The sequence below is a fragment of the Melanotaenia boesemani genome, chromosome 22 (genome assembly GCF_017639745.1).
Source record: "Melanotaenia boesemani isolate fMelBoe1 chromosome 22, fMelBoe1.pri, whole genome shotgun sequence".
NCBI lineage: Eukaryota > Metazoa > Chordata > Actinopteri > Atheriniformes > Melanotaeniidae > Melanotaenia > Melanotaenia boesemani.
This window is the reverse complement of record NC_055703.1, coordinates 1,006,596-1,025,922: the sequence shown is the minus strand read 5'-3', so window position 1 is coordinate 1,025,922 and position 19,327 is coordinate 1,006,596. Positions and strand designations below refer to the sequence as shown.

General features: G+C 43.7%; 1 protein-coding gene across 4 annotated transcripts in view; it reads right to left on the bottom strand.

Moving 5' to 3' along the window:
* Window positions 1-18,430, bottom strand: part of epha7 (eph receptor A7) — a 96,285-nt gene extending 77,855 nt beyond the window's left edge. For all 4 annotated transcript variants that reach the window (XM_041976064.1, XM_041976065.1, XM_041976066.1 and 1 more), the window contains exons 1-3: window positions 18,274-18,430; window positions 16,817-16,881; window positions 15,753-16,422 (exon numbers count right to left, since the gene is read on the bottom strand). In XM_041976064.1, the coding sequence (XP_041831998.1) occupies window positions 15,753-16,422; window positions 16,817-16,881; window positions 18,274-18,388 (850 nt within the window). In that variant the 5' untranslated portion in view covers window positions 18,389-18,430. The remainder of the gene's footprint in view (window positions 1-15,752; window positions 16,423-16,816; window positions 16,882-18,273) is intronic.
* Window positions 18,431-19,327: the final 897 nt, after the last annotated feature.

Genomic DNA, 19,327 nt, shown 5'->3' with positions numbered 1-19,327 from the left:
TTCAGTTTTCTGAAGGAAAGTGGTGAGAAGACGAGGCTATCCCCGTTTCAGCGACATGAAAGCCCTGTCATTCTCTATTTATCACACTGCTGCAGCCACGTGAAACAAGAGCTTTCTGTTCCGAGAGGAGAAACGACACGATTTTATCTTTAATCTTTCTTTACCTTTGTGAGCCAGTAATTGAAAACAGATCCACGAGGAGGCCGCCAGGCTGAACGCTGACTGTGCAAAACATCTTCACAAGCTCCTCGAGTGCTTACTCATCGTATTCAGCATCACTCTGTTGATGCAGTTCTCACAAGTGATGACATTCACCAACAGCAAACAAGCTGTGTGTAGATGCAGGGTCAGATAATGAGACTGAAGGATGAAAACTGGCCGGGTCCCGCCACGCTGAGCTTTTTAACGTTCACATAAAGCCTGTTTGTGTTCGGGTTCTGACAGCTCCTAGCTTGGTGGCCGGTGAGCAGATGGGGAGACCCCAGCTGGGACCGGGCCGCCCGCCACCACGAAAACGACAGGATTCAATGCTCAGTTTATAAAGACTACAAAAGTTAAAAGAAGACAGCTTTAAGCTAAACTGTTAAAGATTTTCTCATATATTACAGATTTCCCTGTTTTCATTACTTCGTTTTGTGCTCATCCGTTTTTAGTACTGAGTTCACTGTGGAAAGTTTAAGAAGTGCAGGTGATAATTTAAACAAATGGCCCAGCTCATCTGGTGAAGCTGGAGCATGATGGAGCTCATCCGACATGGATGAAGCAGCCTTGTTTTTTTGATCAACAGCTTCCGTGAAGTGCAAATACTGTTGTGTGTGTGATTCCTGACTGGCTCAGGGAAACTGTAAGCTGGTGCTGACATGCACGACCTTCTGTGCCACGTTCAGAAGAACGAGCTGCTGCTTTTCCATCCCAGTCCGCACGACAGGCTGCCCAGCTGAAAGCTGGGAACCTACATTCATCATGCTCAGCATGGGCTGAACTCTCAATCCACCACCGCAATGCTGCATCTTTGTTGGTTTAATGTGCATTTCTGTTTCAAAAACTGTTAGAAAACTGTCATTGCTGCACAAGCAAAGACCCCAGTCTTCAGGGAAAGTTAAAGATAAATAAGTAACAGCCTCACTGTTACTGTCGGTGTAAAACTGATCCACCATCGCCGGTTTACACCATGAACTGTGTGTTTGGGACACTAATAGGAGCTATATAATATGACATGATGCTCGGTTCAGTCTTAAATGGCAGATATTGCTTCTTCATCTGAATAATGAATGAGGATCATTCTAATCTGAAGAAGTCAAAATGACTAAAACCTTTAAAACAAGAAGCCAAGTCTGAAAATCATCTGTATTGTAAAGTTCTTACTGCTGCAAAAATAACTAAAAACACTAAAATTACTTATTGTATTTATTTAAAATTAGTCAGTTTAAATCACAAGTTTGATCAGGAAATGATATCATGTCGATTCAGTGGATCGGATCGTTTCTCATATTGATCTCTGGCTTGATTCAGGAGCAAAAACGAAGTAAATGGAAGCAGATGTCTCTCTTAAACACATCTTACGAATGACTGCTGGATCCATGTTTGGATTGATGCTATTGGCTCATTGATCATTTAATCAATGGATTTTTCCACCCCTGGTTTTTGCCAAGCTAACAGACTTATTGCAAGGCTGAACATGCTGAGCCCTGTATCCAGAAACAGCCTTACACCCTGTCTGACCGCCTGTTTTTACCTCATTGACTTTCACTGTTTTCATCTTCATCATTGCAGAAAATAATAAATAGATAAAGTTAGTGTTCAAAGTCCAGTCATGCATTTTTTCACCAGCTGCGTGCACGTTTACTCGTGCACCCGGAAATGTTTACAGAGCCAACAAGCCGGCAAATGAGGTCTCAAAAATCGAATGCCTGTATGACACGGGCGGCTAAGTGTTTCTGCAGCTCTCACCACCACTGGCAGCGCATTGAGTGACAAGTACAAACACAGCCGACCCAGTCCAGCATCCCAGTCCCAGCAGCAGCAGCACTGCTGGCCAGTTGGCTTTTCCTGCCCCAGACGCTGAGGAGGCGCTCTCAGTCGAGATGGGATGAGATGGGCGGGTGAGAGGGTCTATGTCGACCGTCCCTGCATCAACACTTTCATTCTGAGGAGAAATATCTACAAAGCAAGTCCAACAATACGTCTCTCCAGCCCATCGCGCTGTTACCTGACAGGATGAGGGATACCAACACTGACACACAAACGTGTTAAAACACTGCACAAAACCTAGACGCTGCACTACTTGCAATGACTTTGACAAGAGGGCTGACCATCCATCATATAACTGCATATGTAAGGATGAAGAGTTTCAGAGTGACTCTTTGGGGAAAGGCCCGTTGAAGCTGGCCCGGTCGCCGTCCTGCACAGATAACGGCAGACTGCAGCCATGTGCTTGTTGACAAGGAGCTCAGCAGCAGACGCAACAACAGGCTTATTTACAACACTCAGAAATGAGTCTGTCCTCCGTGGCTTGAGGTTTGACAAAGACAGAGAGGAAAGAATAGAAAATCTCTTCGGCTGGCTGAACAGAAAGCGTCTGTAATTTCCTCACCAGTGACGTGTAAAGGGACAAACCGCACTCAGCAGTTTTACACAGAGAGGGCGAGGAGCCTGAGAAAGGAGAGGTCCTCGGACGACAGGGACGGCGATAATAAAAACTCTGGTGACTTTACTGTCTCTATCAAAGCCAAGACAGGAAAACAAAGTCTCCTTATCTTATACAGACACACTCAGGCAAAATCAAGGGGGGAAAAGATTTCTGTAGTTTTGTTAGAAGTCAGTTTATTTCCGTTTTTCCTCTGAGCTGAGCATCTTAAACTTCTTGAAATATATCCAGTTTTTCTCCACTCTGGCAGAGTGAAGAGGCTCGGGGTGATGGGCAGAAGCAGCTGCCTGACTTGTTCGTCCCCGGTCAAAATAGAACATAATTATGTCCTTTCTCCAGGACGTTTTTTTCTTAAGCTCATGCTCTTGCTGACAGTTTGAGCTCCAAATTTACCCTGTTTTACTTTATGTTTTTGTTTAGAGGACCTAGAAAGCAGAGTAATGAAGCGACTATCTATAGCAGGGATCTTCAGTCCTAGCCCTCACGGGCCAGTGTCCTGCAGGTTTTAGAAGTTTCCCTCCAGCAACACACCTGATTCAGACTTGATGTCAAGTTCTGCACAAGTCTGTTAAATACCCATTGATTTGAGTGAGGTGTGTTACAGCAGAAAAACGTCTAAAACCTGCAGGACACTCGAGGACCGGGATAGCAGGTCCCTGGTTTATGGCATCAAGAACTGAAACACTGAGGTGTCTGAAACTGGATCCTTCTGTTTACAGTGTTTACATACCTGGCTTATATGGACATAAGAATAATACGCCTCATTCACCAATATATATTTACAAATCTTCTTAAATTTGTTCTTAAGCTTTACTTTGGATGTTTTGGTTCATTCTAAATATCTTAGATCAATCTCTCCGGAAGCTAAAAGGATGTGCCTGCTGACCTTGATGAGCAGGTAAACAATGGAAAACAGCCAAAAAGGTGATGAGCTGACGAGCCGGACACAGAGAGGTGAGACAGATGTGCACTGAAACCTGTTCCTCCTCATTTTTAAGTGATAACTTGGTTATAAATTATCATAAGGAGACATTTAAATCATGTTTTAGTGAACCCAAAAACTGCCATCTCATGTCCTTGTGACCTTTATAAACTTTGTGTGTAAATGAGTATGTATGATTCATGTGCCTAACTTGGGATACCAGTAAAGGTATTAATGCAAAGTCTAGAGGATGTGTTCAGCGCTACAGAGAAAAATTCGGGCTTACGTATTCTGGTGGCAAAGCAGATGTGGAAAGTTGAATCTAATCTTTTAGGCATTGGAAATTATTTGAGCACCAGAAGTGAGGTAATATACTGGTGCCAGGATAAAAAAAAACCACTTCAGATGATCCCCAGTCTCCAGGGGGAACTGGAAACTAACCTTCCTTATTTGCTTACAACCCACAAATCCAATCAAGGTTAAAATCCTTATTGGTGCTGAGCACAGAGAAGACTAACTGGTCCAAGCAGGGCAGCTGGGGTATCGAATTTCCCCTCATCTGTCTCAATATTACCATGAATGGGACTAAAAGTGAGCTACAGGGTGGGAATGTGGGAAATTCCTTCTGTTTTTTGCAGACTGCAAGGGCCCAAGTAAGAACGATAGCGAGGGCCTTTCTGTCTCCACGGTCCTCACATGATGAGTTCTGTCAGGGCCGGCCTTCCCCCTTCTTCTCCGGCTGCCCTCCCGTCCGGCCTGATTATGTGTTAAATCCGCCTGTGTGTTGGGATGGATGTGGAAAGAATGTGTGCTGAAGGGAGCCGACCAGGGCTGTGGAGGCCTGGAGAGAGCAGCCTGGAGATAGCACCCCATTAGAGTGATAAAAGAGGCAGAGGGAGGAGAGCGGCCGACAGGACCAACATGCAGGCCCCGCCACTGATGAATGCCAGGTGGAACAGGTCAAGCGTGATAAAGAAAACTATTTATTTTCTTATTTAAAAAAAAAACACAATGTGTGTAAAAAGCTCAGCGAGCTTTATAAAGACCAGCTCTAAACATGGACGTGGTGTCATGTGGGTCCTGTCGGCTGTGGTGCACGTGCAGGTATTTTTGTTGTTTTTTCTTTGAATGATTTTTAACCAAGCTGGTCACGCATCGCTCGGAGATATTTTATCACCGATGTTTTTCATTTAACAAAAGAACCCAAACACGTGACTGAATTACCATCCATGCAGCGCAGACAACCACCATCCAAGTCCAAAACTTCCAGGGGACAATGAGGTGTACCAATGTAGGAATATGCACAGTATTCATAAGGCTTTTTCTGTTTGAAATCCTGATTTTCCAAACCTGGACTCTGAATCAGCACGTTCCTTAATGCACTGACTGATTGAAATGTTCACAGCATTAAATGAGAAACACTGTCCAGATATTCCAGCATGAGGGATAATAAACTGGGAGCGTGGGAGTCACAGGGGGGTTAACAGAGGCCTGGCATCTTAATTCTTTTCTCTTTGGCAGGTCAATCTGCTGTCTAAACAGCTAGTGTAAAATCTAATTAAATTATTAACCACCTGTGAAAAAAAAGCTGGAAACTTTTGCTTTAAACGTCTCCGACTGCCTCAATCACGCTGCAATCTGATGTTTATACTGTCATAAACATCCTCTGTCAGCTGTTCTAAGATGCCCCCTGTGGAGCTGCGTTTTGACAACCATGAAATGCTGTTCAAAAACCCGAAACTACTTTATGTTTTCAGTTTTACTTTCAAGGCATACGATTAGGACCATGACCGTGTGCTTCGACTACAGAGAGGGACGTCAATAGCTCACACAGAGCTTATTTCTTATGCATTAATGTAGCCCAGGGCCTGCGTGCAGTGGTCTGATTAGATGTGACTTATGTTCTTTGCCTCAATAAATAGTAGGCCTCAGTATGGACATTCATCAGGCTCTGTTTACTGGCTTTTTATGCATGCTGAACTATGGCTGCATCTCTTTTATGGACTTCAGCCTGTGGTGCCTTCTCCTGCAGTGTAGGAGGCACTACATCTTTGGGGTAATTTCTGAGCTGCACATTCAGAGCCCAAACCGAGTGTGTTTCTTCCATTGTAAAAGCCAAAGGACAGCTCAATTGATTTCATCTTGAGGGTGATGTGTAGACTTCCACAGCTGCAAAGGTTTTGGAGAAATCGAGTGCAGCTTGAAGGAAGATGTGACTTATTTATTCAGCGTACTGCATTGCTCACTAATGTTTTGTTTACAGCATCATGTAATCTAAACTGTATTGAAAGTTTTCTGAAATGATGCTACCAAATTCTTCTGGTTTATTATTGAAATTTCTTCTTTGTGTTTTTGACTGATCACTGGTGTATCAAACGATGCAGCAGGTCTTTGATGATTTTCCAATTTTCCTCTGAGCCTGATGCACAGCCCTGAACCTCATTTTCTTTCTGTCAGTAAAAACAAAGATTCTCCACAGCAGAGTTTTTCCTGCAGACACGATAATCTGGTGCGAGGCGAGGCACCTACCCAGAGCACAGAAAGAAACAGACCTGCTAAACAAACTGTTCGTGAGACGGAGATAGAGTTTCCAAACCTTACCAAACAAGCTCATTCCGAGTGGCAACACCTCCCATGGGTAAAGGGAGAGGGGAGGAAGCAAGGACACGGCAACAATAAGGTGGAAAAAAAAGAGAAGAATTAAAAAGAGTCACTGAAACACGTATGAAACGTTTTAAGACATTTTGCTGGATCCTCTCCCCACCCCACGCATACTTGGAATGGCTCTGTCTGGCTGCTGCTGCACTCCACACATCCACACAACCGAGCCATTCATCCGAAGTACCTGTGCTTAGCAGGAGATAAGTAGCTTTCCATGAGAAACAAAGAGAAGATTAGCATTCCCTTACACTGTGTTGGAGGGCATGCAGCTTTGCCCTCTAAGTTGGGAAAACCGAAGGAAGTGCCTGCTCCGTCGTACACGGCAAAGTTCAAAGCTTCACTCTGATGAAGTTATATTAAAAATCTAGCTAAGGATAAAACTAGGGTTATAACCAATGCTGAAACTTAGGACAATTTGGAATTATACAGCAAAGAACACTGTATCAGGTCCAACTCAATATTCTGTAATCTCCTGTTAGATTTGTTTCAGATTAACCTGCCCATAAAACAAACCCATGAAGCTCTGCTGACCACAGCTGAAGGAGCTCAGATGACACAATGACAGTCGTCAGACTTCCTTCCTCCTGTTGCTTTTCCAGAATAACAAAGACACGTTGCTCAGGATTGATTTTAAATGTCTCCTTTAATCTATGGACCACTGTTTTCACATTCACTTCATTTTATCAGGTAGGACGTCGTCAGGCTGGAGTTGCTGTCTAAAAACTTTTAAGCAGGACATTTGGAACAGATAAAGCTAAAATTCAGAAGAAAGCTAACCTTCCTAAACAGTAAGTTCAGCTGCATCAGTCCCTGCTGACATCCGTACAAACAGCAAACATCTGTCTCTTCTTCCCGCTCTCCCGTGATTTACTGCGCCCATTTGAGGTGGGAAATGAAAAGTATTCCAAGTTTAAATGCCTTCCATCAGTTAAAACGATGGCCTCTCACTCTGTTTGAGCTGTGCCATGAATCCATGCACAGGTCTCCGGAGAGGTCCCTGCTTTTTTAAGCTGTGGTACGGAGTGAGCTTGTGAAATGGATTCTCGGTGACATGGAAAATGTCCCTGCCTAATCGTCTTTTGTTTAGTTCATTTAACTCACATGGAAACAGGAGAGTGGGCCCTTAAGGCCAGCCAGGCAGATACCTTTAATGGATGAGATGGTCAGCTTTAAAAGGGAGCTGAGCTGAAAGACACCGCTATGAGGGGGGGGGGGATGAAAGCAAAGGGTCTAAAGGTCTGGCCAACCCAAAGCCCCCTGCAGCCAAAGCGAAATCAGCGCTGAAAATGTCCCCAGTCAGCAGCCCAGCATTATTTCTGGATTGTCCCAATGCCCACCAACCTTCCAGACCCAGTCCATCCCAGACCACCAGCCCCATCCCCAAATATCAAACCAGCTCATCACTGCTGTGGCTGGGTCTCCCTTGATGCAGTAGAGTCCTTCTGCAGGTCTGGATTACTGGGAGAGGGGCTGGCCATCCCAGATGCAGCCACCTTTCCCCACTCATACTTAAACTGCAGCCTATGAGTGATTTAGTCTGACAATGTTTATCAAAGTCAGGGGTCTTATAAAACATTCATTGGGTTTTCCACCAAAATCCTCAGCAGATAATTCAGAAATAAACAAATTGCTGAGTGGCTGTCCTCAACACAGCGTTAAATCCACCGGAACTCATACTGGGAAGAAAACCATGGATCTAAAAAGAGAGCTGTCTAAGAAACAAGATTTTTCTACAACAGAGCCATCCTAAGCACTTTTTAAGTTCTGCTCCCTTTGCTCTGAATATAATGTGGAGGGAAAAAAACTGCAGTTATGTAATAAGTTATTGATTTCCCTCTTGCAGGAAGATTGAAGAACAGAGCCAGGGGTCTGGGGCCTCCCTGAGGAGCAGCTCCACTGACACCATCCCCTCCCTGCTGCTCCTTAAGGTGCTGGAACCCTGGACCCAGTCACATATCACTTTCACCTTCATGCCACAGGGACAAAACACAGAACACAGAAGACATTGTCTTCTGCCATGCAGTTCGCCTGTCTGATCACATCCTCTCAGGCAGTCAGCAGGCAAGCAATTACAAAAAAGACATCTGTGCCACAGTTTGGATAGCTAAAAAGGGCAAAAGCTTAGAATTGCAGGAGGTTTGAAAGCAGGGATCGATAAAGATGTCTGAACCTGTTAGTGCAAGTGGAGATGAGAGCCTCTGCACTGTGGGGAGGGCTCTTTTGTCATCCAGGGGGAGGGGGTGGAGAGGTGACTCTTCGGGTGATCAGGGGTCAACTGCTGCGATCATCCATCTTCTTCTTGACAGTGTCCTGTCAGCCGGGGAGCTCACGTTACCAAACACACCAGGCAGGCCTCCATTGTGCTGCTGCACCGGGCTGCAGCCATGTGTAAATGAAGTTAATATCCACTAACCTCATGCATGGGCAACCGTGGACCTCTGTGTCACCTTGGTAATAACACTATCTGACGTAAAGTCACAGAGGTCTCCCTTTCTGGAGCCCGCAAAGTCTTTAACCAGCAGAGCTCACCATCTGGCTTTGTTTGCGTGAGAATAAACACTGTTTACTTGGATTCTGTCCATTTATGATCCAACATAGGGTCTTCAGTTTGGACTGGCAGGGACTGATCATGGTAAAGTTTGCACCAGTATTCTTAGCCTCCCCCTCAGAACCATGAAGCAGATAAACTGCAGCAGCAGGACTCAGCTCAGAAAATGTAAATATCTCTGTAGTCCATCAACATTAACCCTTAAAACACCAAGTCAATTTTTTACTGTTTTTGGTTTATTTTTATGTAAAAATACATGAAGAAGCTCAGGCATTATGTTTGTGTTTCCAGGACAGTCGCAGTTGTCAGATTCTGAGGCTAAAATGATGTAAAATGAATGTATGAATAGATGTAGCAGCATAAAGGTCGACCAGAAGAAGAAAGCAGAATTTATTACTAACAGAACTTTGTAGAAATAACACACAGACCAACAGTGACCAAACCTTTTCTCATCTCATCGTTCTCTCAAGTTTTGGCTTTCAGGAGAAAAAATATTGTTATTGAAACAAACACACAACAGAAACTATTTCCATGTTTCCACTTTTTCCTCATTTCCAGTTATTCCTGCTACTATTTACCTGCTATCCTCACTAAACCAACTCCAGCTCAGCTGCTTTGTGGCGCCACCGTGCATCAGAAACGTCTTCTTGGCTTTATTCCAGCCATAGAGGAGCATTATTTTTCTTCTTTTCACACACACATAGAACTTTCTGCTCACTGGTTGATCTTTGGCTGCTCCTGATTGGACGTTACCGTCAATCTAAGCTCTCTGATTGGTGGAAAGTCTGACAGGAAGTGGCTTCATCATCATGTCCAGGTCTAAATAGAGGTCTCTTAGCAACATAGTAGTGATGGTGATGTTTTTATGGTGAAATGTGATAAATAATGCTGTTATCATGGATCATTGTGGATTTACCAGATAGAGTCTCTGAATAAAACTACATTTAGTGGCTGGATTGTAAACCTCCTGGACGGGATAGAAATGCTGGAAAACTTCCGTAGATCAGCTAAAGGGTTAAATATCCATCACATTTACCCCACAGAGCTACACACCACCGCTCCTGAGACGCTGATGATGAGTGAGGGTTAATAAATTTGATTAAAGATGATGAGGAATGTTTCCCAGTAGCTCTTGGTCACCAGTTCTTGGTGAAATGATTCTGATTCTTGACTCAAACGTTGCTGTGCAGCTTCTGTAACACACATGTAAATATGCTACATGTCCTGTGCAGCTTCTCCCACTTATCCATGTGGACTAAAAGCATGAATGCTGGAATCCCCAGGAATAAGGGTGGGGTGTGGTGGGGGTTGATGTTGGTGATGGAGACATGATATCTGCATATCTAATATCTGTTTCCTACAGTTTAAAATACAACTAAATTTCCATGTACAGTAACAACATTAAAGTTAAAAGTTAGGAATTTTAAGGTTTAAATTCTGTTGTTTACAACCATAAAAATGTTAACTGAATGAGATTAATGAATCTAAAAAGTCTGAGTCAACTGTGATTTTAATTTACAGTAATTACGTGGTTTGCTTTCCATCCATCCTTAGGTTGGCTGCTGTATGTCAGGCTTCTGTATTTTTTACTAAAATAACTTGGACATATTTACCAAGACCCAGAACCACGGTCTTTTCATTCCTTATGTAAAATGAGGCATTTGTATTTAATTTGATGTGTTGACAGGGCAGCCACATTCCACAGAAAGCCCTGCTGGCATCAGCTCAAGCATTTCTATCCAGAAAACATCCTTTTCTTGCTTTTATTCATCATTTGCAAGTGTATATTTAAAAAGGGGGGGGGGGGGGGGGGGGGGGGGGGGGTTGGAGGATGAGGATGTAAAATAAAAACTTTGCACCACTGCGTGCCAAACCTCAGTATCAACCATTTCTGCTGTCTCCTCCTCTGAGGAAGTAGCTGTGGTTTATTCTGCTAATGAGAAGGAATTAGACCCAAAGATCTACAGATGAATGCAGTCATTCGGTTAAGAGGAGATTCTGTTGCCAGAGGCACCCCATCTCATCTTTTTTTTTCTTTCTGAGTAAAGCCGTTATATTCTTGTTTATGAAAACTCCCTAAAACATTTTTCACCTACCTGTAGCAAAAAAGAGCAAAGAACAAAAGGAATGGGATGAATCTGCATGTACGAAACAGAAAATATGAAGAAAGTTGAGACAGTTTATTCAACTTTCAGGACAGCGTGTTAGAAAAATGAGTTCCAGTAAGAAGAAAACCACAGATGTAAAATGACTAATTATTCAGCTGATCACAGCTTTAATTATGCAAAAACAAAAGTTAAATAATTATCTAAGTGGTTCTTCAATAATGCATTTATTATTTTACTCTTTGTTTCGTGGTGCTCTGCTTTGATTTAGTTGTTTATAGATCCAAATAAGACCTTTAGCCTCATTTCTAATGCTGCGAGCACAAAGTCCGGTTCAGTCTGACCAACAGAGCAAAACCCAAACACGTCCAGGCTAAAAAAATGGACTAAAACTGTAAATGTCCATGTTTCAGGGAATTCAAGATTTAAGATTCAAGATCTTTATTTTCATTATGCAAGCATAACAAATGTTCAGCATCTTCCCAGATAACTGGCCAAAGGTCTTCTTTCATACATTATTTGTGCAGAAGGCAGCTTTGTTTGTCTGAGCCTGATGCCCTCCCCTCAGTAATCACTTTCACACCCAGCATCAGAACTGGAAATCACATCCTGAGAGGAGAATACCACACCTGTGAGTCTGAGTCCTACCTGCCAGGTCCAGACAACAAGCAGGAGAAGGCCTGCACTGTGGAAGAATGCTGCTTTCCACAGGAAGCAGACACAGGATGAGATCCCATCCATCACCAATTTGTTTCAATCTTGAGTGATTTGGGTCCATTTGGGTCTCCTGTGGATTTGGCACACACCTGTCATTTGCATAATTAAGCTCTGGAGGAGTTGTAAGAGACAGCCATTTGGTGTATTAAATTCACACCTTATCAATCATGGGAACATCAAGATGTATGAGGACCTCCTGACTCATGGCTTCCTGGCTTTATTGAGATGCTAAATGTAGCTTTCCCTGCAGGTCTGGAGCTGGGCCTGACTGCCCGGGCTGCCTGGTGGCTTCCATACACGTTAGCTACTACAGTCAGGCAGAGCTCAGCCCTTTCCCCTCAGGGGGTTTAATCATCAATCAGTCTCCAACTAACTTCTGTCTAAGTCCCTGACAGTCAAGATGGATGGTGCCGGCATCTACAGGATGCCGTATCCTCTCATTAATTCCCTTGTTAGCATGCACCGATAGCAACAAGACACGGCCTGCTTTATCTTCTGTCCAGCTTGGAGATCTCTCCCTGGTTTAAGGTGAGGGTCAACAGTTAATCATTTCTCAGCCACTGGTTACTTAGTACCACAACCGTGTGATGTGTCAAAATTGGACAACATACATTCTCGGCATTGGGGAAACAAAAGCGTCAGTGTTCTCCCACAAGGGCCCGCTGTGTGTCAACGACTCAGTGGCTCCACTGCAACCAGCAGACAGCGCTAAACACAACCAGCACATGAATGGACGCTACTTTCACAACACGCACTTCTTCGCAAAATGAAGCCCCTCGCAGGCTGCAGGGACACTTCAACTGGCCTTTATCAACACTCATTACACTGAGACCGCTGGACGGACACAGTGGGCGCAGAAGACGAGTGACATTTAATGCCACACAAAGAGTTAAAGACAGACAGGGAAGAGGGGAGGGGGACGGAGGAGGGGGGGCAGAATGAAAGACAAGGAGTCCCTCTTTGCTGACTGTGATGAATGAGTGGATCACAACAAGTTTGGAGAAGCTTTTGCATCCACACAGGGGGCTTCTCAGATGACATGACTGACAGCTCAGCATGGCGACTCCACCTGCAGCCACACCACGGCTGAATACCTTCAGCCCAGTAAAGAGGTCTCCAAAAGGCTTTTTCTACTAAATCATGTACAAAATAAAATAAAAATAATTTAAAAAACTCAATTCTGGATTGGCATCAGTTAATGCATCTGTCAGATATTAATAGCATCTTCTGACATTTGAATCGAAAACAAACTATTTCAAAATGACTCAGCAGTCATTTTAGAAATGGCTGGAAACAGCCTGGACGTCTTTTTTTAACTCTCCTCAGCTGTCAGGTTATGAGGCTAAACTGATGTAAAATGAATGTATGAATAGATTTAGCAGCATAAAGGCCGACCAGAAGAAGAAAGCAGAATTTATTACTAACAGAACTTTGTAGAAATAACACACAGACCAACAGTGACCAAACCTTTTCTCATCTCATCGTTCTCTCAAGTCTTGGCTTTCAGGAGAAAAAATATTGTTATTGAAACAAACACACAACAGAAACTATTTCCATGTTTCCACTTTTTCCTCATTTCCAGTTATTCCTGCTACTATTTACCTGCTATCCTCACTAAACCAACTCCAGCTCAGCTGCTTTGTGGCGCCACCGTGCATCAGAAACGTCTTCTTGGCTTTATTCCAGCCATAGAGGAGCATTATTTTTCTTCTTTTCACACACACATAGAACTTTCTGCTCACTGGTTGATCTTTGGCTGCTCCTGATTGGACGTTACCGTCAATCTAAGCTCTCTGATTGGTGGAAAGTCTGACAGGAAGTGGCTTCATCGTCATGTCCAGGTCTAAATAGAGGTCTCTTAGCAACATAGTAGTGATGGTGATGTTTTTATGGTGAAATGTGGTAAATAATGCTGTTATCATGGATCATGGTGGATTTACCAGATAGAGTCTCTGAATAAAACTACATTTAGTGGCTGGATTGTAAACGTCCTGGACGGGATAGAAATGCCTGGAAAACTTCTGTAGATCATCTAAAGGGTTAAATATCCATCACATTTACCCCACAGAGCTACACACCACCGCTCCTGAGACAATATTCACAATGTAAGCAACTATAAGTGTTAATAATCAAGTCATGATTTCCTAAAATATAGATTTTTTTTATTTATTTATTCACATTCACTGTCTCATTTACATCTGCCAACCTTTCCCAGTCTGTGCCCTATATGCCCCCCCATCAAAAATTTTCTAGATGCGCCCCTGCTTTGAGAAGGATAATCTTCATCGTCACCCACAGCCTTATTTTAACTTTGACGGAAGAATACGTTAGCATTTGATAGATTAGCTGGCTGACAGCTGCTCTGCCCTCTCTCTTAGTGGGGAAAGTTAAATCACCAAAAAGAAATTCTCCACAGCTCTGATGCAGCTACTCGTTTAAGTAGCGTCGCAGGCCTGCTGATATTTTCCTCACGTACCTGAAACCGACTCAGACTCGCTGACTAGAAAAGAATCAAAAAGGAGTTTCATTGCTGTCATTGTCTAAGATACTCTTGGAAACATTCAGACCTGAAAATCAGGACAAGGCTTTATTCACCTCTGTCCATCACTACTGGGTCTGCTTTGTCTGCTGCTCCGCTCTCTGACGCCCAACGTTTCCACCTTCCAGTTTGCTCATCCAGGATTTCTCTACGGTGCAGAGCATGAAGAGCAAACCCCTTCATCTGAAAGACTTGGACAAGCAAGTCTAACATCCAGGATCCTGCCCTGTGTTTACGGTCTAATACTTGGACTTACTGCTCTGCTGTTCAGCTGATACAAATACTTTGAACAGCTCTTAAATTGATCATGAGGAAACTACTGAATGGACAATTTAGAAGAAGTGCTGATAGTGCAGTGCAATTCTCGTTTTATTTAGATTAAGTACCCCTTAATACAAAAGCTTCTCGTGCCTCAGTGAAGATAAAGCTCATAAAGGTGAAGTCAAAACTGGAATTTGATCCACATACAAGTTAAGGAGCCTCCTTCCTCCAGCTTTCAACAATCCACGGCTCGACTCAGAGAGTTGCTGCCCACATCTACGTGTTCATGTTTTAATTCACTCACCAACAGATTAATTAATAATGACACGCAACAGTCCTCCGTTGGGACAGCTTTGCTTCAAGATACAATAAGAAAAGGTAGATGGAGCTGTTGGTTTTCACGTTGCAGTGCTCTCCCTGTGGAAATAAATCATGGAGTCTTTTTTGTAAACCTAAGGGCACAACTGGACCTTATGCATATTAAAACAACAAGAACAATAAGAAGGAGCTCCATGGGGCTGAATCAGTGATAGCCTGCTAACATTAGAGGCATAACACAACTTGAGGCAGGCTGTGTTGCTCTAAATTACATGGCCTAATATATTTCATTAACACACCTCCCTCAGAGGGGTCCCTAATGGATGACAGCGTGGCATAAAAGCTTGTCTGCCAGGGACGCTAATTTGTTCTTAGACGCATTGCCTTCACTTATATGGCTGCTGCTCCTTATAAGCTGATTAGATTGAGGTTGCCCACTTTGAAAAAAAGTAAAAAGGAGGCTGATGAGGCATCTGTGACCTAAGTCACGCTCTTTTATTCCTCAGTGGATTCTATCATTCATGTCAGGGGGGCACTAACAACAATCCTTTGAGCATTTAGAGGACAAGAATCATACCAGCCGAAGCGGGGTTTGTTTTACCTGCTTGTCACGGTCATCTGGCCGGACCAGTCGTGCACTGAAAGGCTGGACCTGTGAACTCTGCCAGGGCCTGTGTTGGCTCTGAGCCAGTGGGAGTGAAGAGTGTTTGAGCTAAACTCAAGTTATTATTTAATCCCAGTGTCAACAGAACCATGCCGATAACTAAAGAGCCTCACAATCAATTAACACAGAATCCGATTATTACACTGAACACGTCTGGTCTCAATTCATTATCCAACTTCACTGCTGTCACATCAGCTGCATTAATCCTTTCTGCCTACACAACGCTGCAACCATCAGTGTCGTCTTTATCATTCACCTGCTTTGCATAATCAAGCCACAAGTACTCTACGCTCGTATCTGCAGTAACAAGGATGCAACTCGCTGAGTGAATGCCAATAATCCTGAAAATATTCTCCTAAAAAGTACTCACGTTCACACGCATCTCCTTTCTGATGAAATCCAGCTTTGCATATACATTTCCCAATGGGCACCAGCCATTCCCCCTCAGCACTGCAGTGCATCTTGGGAGAGTTGTCAGCCTCCTCTTCGGCGTCATCCACACACATACCCTCCACTTCCACCAGCGAGGAGAACTCTGAACCTGTCACGGTGTCTGGAAACGTGGCCAGGTTCTCGATGATAGACCAACACTTCTTGTAGTAGACTTTGACAGAGACCAGGGCGATGCAGGCCCCGACATCCTGGAAGGCCAGGTAGAAGCCCCGCCTGGACAAAGGGCCGATTATGCGGACCTCTGTGTTCAGCTTCATCTTCCTCTCGCCCAGGTCACCCTGGGTGAAGCTCTCATCTGCAGCGATGGTGTCAATTTTCACATACTGATTCTCCCTCAAGCCCCTGCCCACCTCCGAATCCGTTTCCTGGTAATACAAGTTGAACGTCTCCTTGCAAGTGCCCACCACACCGGGCAGGCTGTTACAATCCCTCAAGGTGAATTTCAGTTCCACAAAAATTCTCTGGGCGTCCCTCTTCTCTATCCAGTTAGTCCGAAGCCAGTTGTTCTGATTGGGCTCCATGACCTGGCAAACCTGGTATGTGCGAATGGGCGTGTAGTTCTCATCCAAGCCGCTGATCTCTTCCCACTGAAAGGAGACAACATGCATTTGTAAAGAAATCTGAAGCTAAACATCTTTAAAAAAAGTGTTTGGTTTTGTCAGCTTGTGCTCACATTATTTACTCAAAAACTTTCTCACTGCTTGTTTTAATCAGACTAGTGCAAGTGGTTTGCTTAAGGTCTTTGTGCTCTGAATGATAAAGCCGGCAGCATTTAGATGCAGAAGCAGCCTCTTTATCTTTACTTCTGCTGCAGACCTTTGTCATGCCACCATGAACCTTCTGAATGTGTCCTTTAAATGTTACTATCTCCCATCACAGGTGTGCAGCATCAGAGAAAACTGACAAAGAAAAAAATAAATATATAGAAATGTGGAGTTCATCCGCATGCAGGCAGGCAGTGCAGAGACTCTGCAGACTTACCCCATTGGGAGGATAGGAGATCCACTCCAGTTCTGTCTGATGTGCCTTGGAGTCCAGTAGAATCACTGGTGACAGGAAAGCAAGAAGCAGGTGGTTAAATCTCACAGGGCCTCGGTGTTACTGATGGGCCACACAGCTATAGCCTGTCTATGGTGTGATATACCCGTGACCTAATTTCTTTATGAGTTAAGGTAGGGAACATGCAATGCAGACTTCCTCACCTCTAGGGGAAAACTTTTTTTTCCCCCCTGTTTTTAGGAAACAACTAATTAAAGATACAAAAATTCCGGAAACATGCTGGACTGTGATGGAAATTATAGCCAAAGATTCATGGATGATTTTACGCATTTATAAAGGAGACATAAAGGTCATGGTTTCTGCTCCTGACCTTCCCAACGCACAAACATTTGGCTGATAGAGTTTTATTTATTTTATTTTATTTTATTTTATCGCGCTCGGTTTTTTAATAGTCCAGATTTATCAGCGCAGTCCGGTTTTTGTTCGAAACGCGCGAGGAAGCGCATAGCGGCACCGCGGCGGCGTCCACAATTCAACTTCTTTTAATTATATTTCATATTTACAGCCAGCTCCATCAGTAGAAGGACGCGCAGCCGCCAGGACGCACCGGTGGGGAATTAAAGCAGATTTCGCACACAAAATTTATTCCCTGGTTGTTTTTTTTAGAAGAGTGTGTGACATGGAAGGTCCGCGAAATCCCGCAGACACCACGGAATTTCCAATTCACATCAGCAGATCACCATCCACGCCACGCTCCGTTATCTGCCTGCAGTTTCCGTGGTAAAAAAATCTGTTTTTTACGCCTTTTTCATGTCTTTGTTTTAATAACTAGAATTAAAGATGTCGGTTTCCGGTTCTCAATCTAAATCTAACCCCGTTTCTATTTCTTCTGTTTTCATTTCTTGGATTCTTTTTAAGTTGAGCGGCAGCAGCAGATTCCGGCTCGGCATCAGTCTGGAGTATTTTCCTCTCCGAAACAAGATGAGACAGGGCTGTCAGAGCCGAAATGAGCCTCCGAAACTGCGTCCTGACGGCCGGCGCGCTCGCTTCCAGCGAGGCCAGCCTGGCTCGTCGATCCGCTAATTTCACCTAGTTAAGAGTCCACTGAGGGATCGTCTATCTTTGAGTTAGCAGGATTGTTAGGACTATTTTACACTAAAACAAGAGCTCGTCCAGAGTGCGAGCACGAGCTTCTGCCTGGACGGTGTTTAATTGCTGTGCGTAAAAACCGTGAGGTCGTTCAGCTGAGCCGCCGGGAGCAGACAGCGCCGTCAGACCAGTTTCTTCCTCATATTTATCTCTGATTACGGTCTAATAAAATGTGGAATTGGACAGTGAATAAAGCTGGAAGTCAGAGCAGTCTGGATTTTGGACACGTTCCTCTCCACGTCTTCAATCATGACGGGATACACGAGAAAGTCCAAACTTTAGGAACTTACCTTCCTTCGCGTTCTGCGCTCCTCCGCTGCCTACGTGACAGCACAAATGAAGGAAAAATGTAATCCACAGACACGGGAAGGACCTGGAGAGCATGGTGCAGCCGCGGATTTCCATCTAGACCGTAACTCGCTTTGCCACCGTCTCGCTCGCTTCCCATTGACGACACAACACTGGTTCTCTGTACAACATCTCCTGGTCCACACTCAAATAGCGTCTGCTGCCGCGGGGCGGAGCCTCTGACTGCCAGGCTGTCAGTCAACGAGACGGGCGGAGGGCTCGTCCAATAGGAGCGCTGGAAATGACGCATCACGGACATGGAAGACCAATAGTTTCTAAAAGGTGCTTGATCGCTTTATTTTTGTTCTCTTCTCTTTTTTTTATCTGGTTTTTGTGCAGGAAACGTCTCCCGATTGATCAGATTTTAGGATTTATTCAGGATAAAGAATCTTCTGTGTCTGGAATAAACATCCCACATCACAGGATGAAAACTCCTCTTCATCATCCTCTCATGTCACTTTTACAGCTTAAATTTGCCCTTCTGTTGTTTCTGCAAAAAGAAACCAAACAACAACCAAACATCCTTTATTTTCAGGGTAAAAAGAAAAGAAAAGAAAAAAAACGTCACTATTGCAGCTGCAGCGAATCGAGTTCAGATCAGCTTTTTTATTAACATCTCTCATTTAAACTAAACAATAAATAAAAAGTGTATGTCTGATGTTAACACCACAACCAGAAGTTATATTTTCTGAAAGCTGAATACTGTAAATTTATTAAATTGTCCTGCGATTTTGGTAGACTCAACTTTCTCTTTGAAAAGTTTTAGTTTTAGTTTAACTTACAGAACTTTACACAAATGGGCCATTTTTGACACTTAGTGCTGATAAGATGTATTTATGGCTTTTCTCCACATCAGTCACCAGTGGGTAATTTACAGGAGGAAAAACAGATTCACTCTAAAAAAGCTCTAAAGATTCTTGTTAAGACACCTTTAACATTTCATCACTACAAAATATAACAGTTTATAAATGTGAAATAAGTGTGTGTCCCCGTATG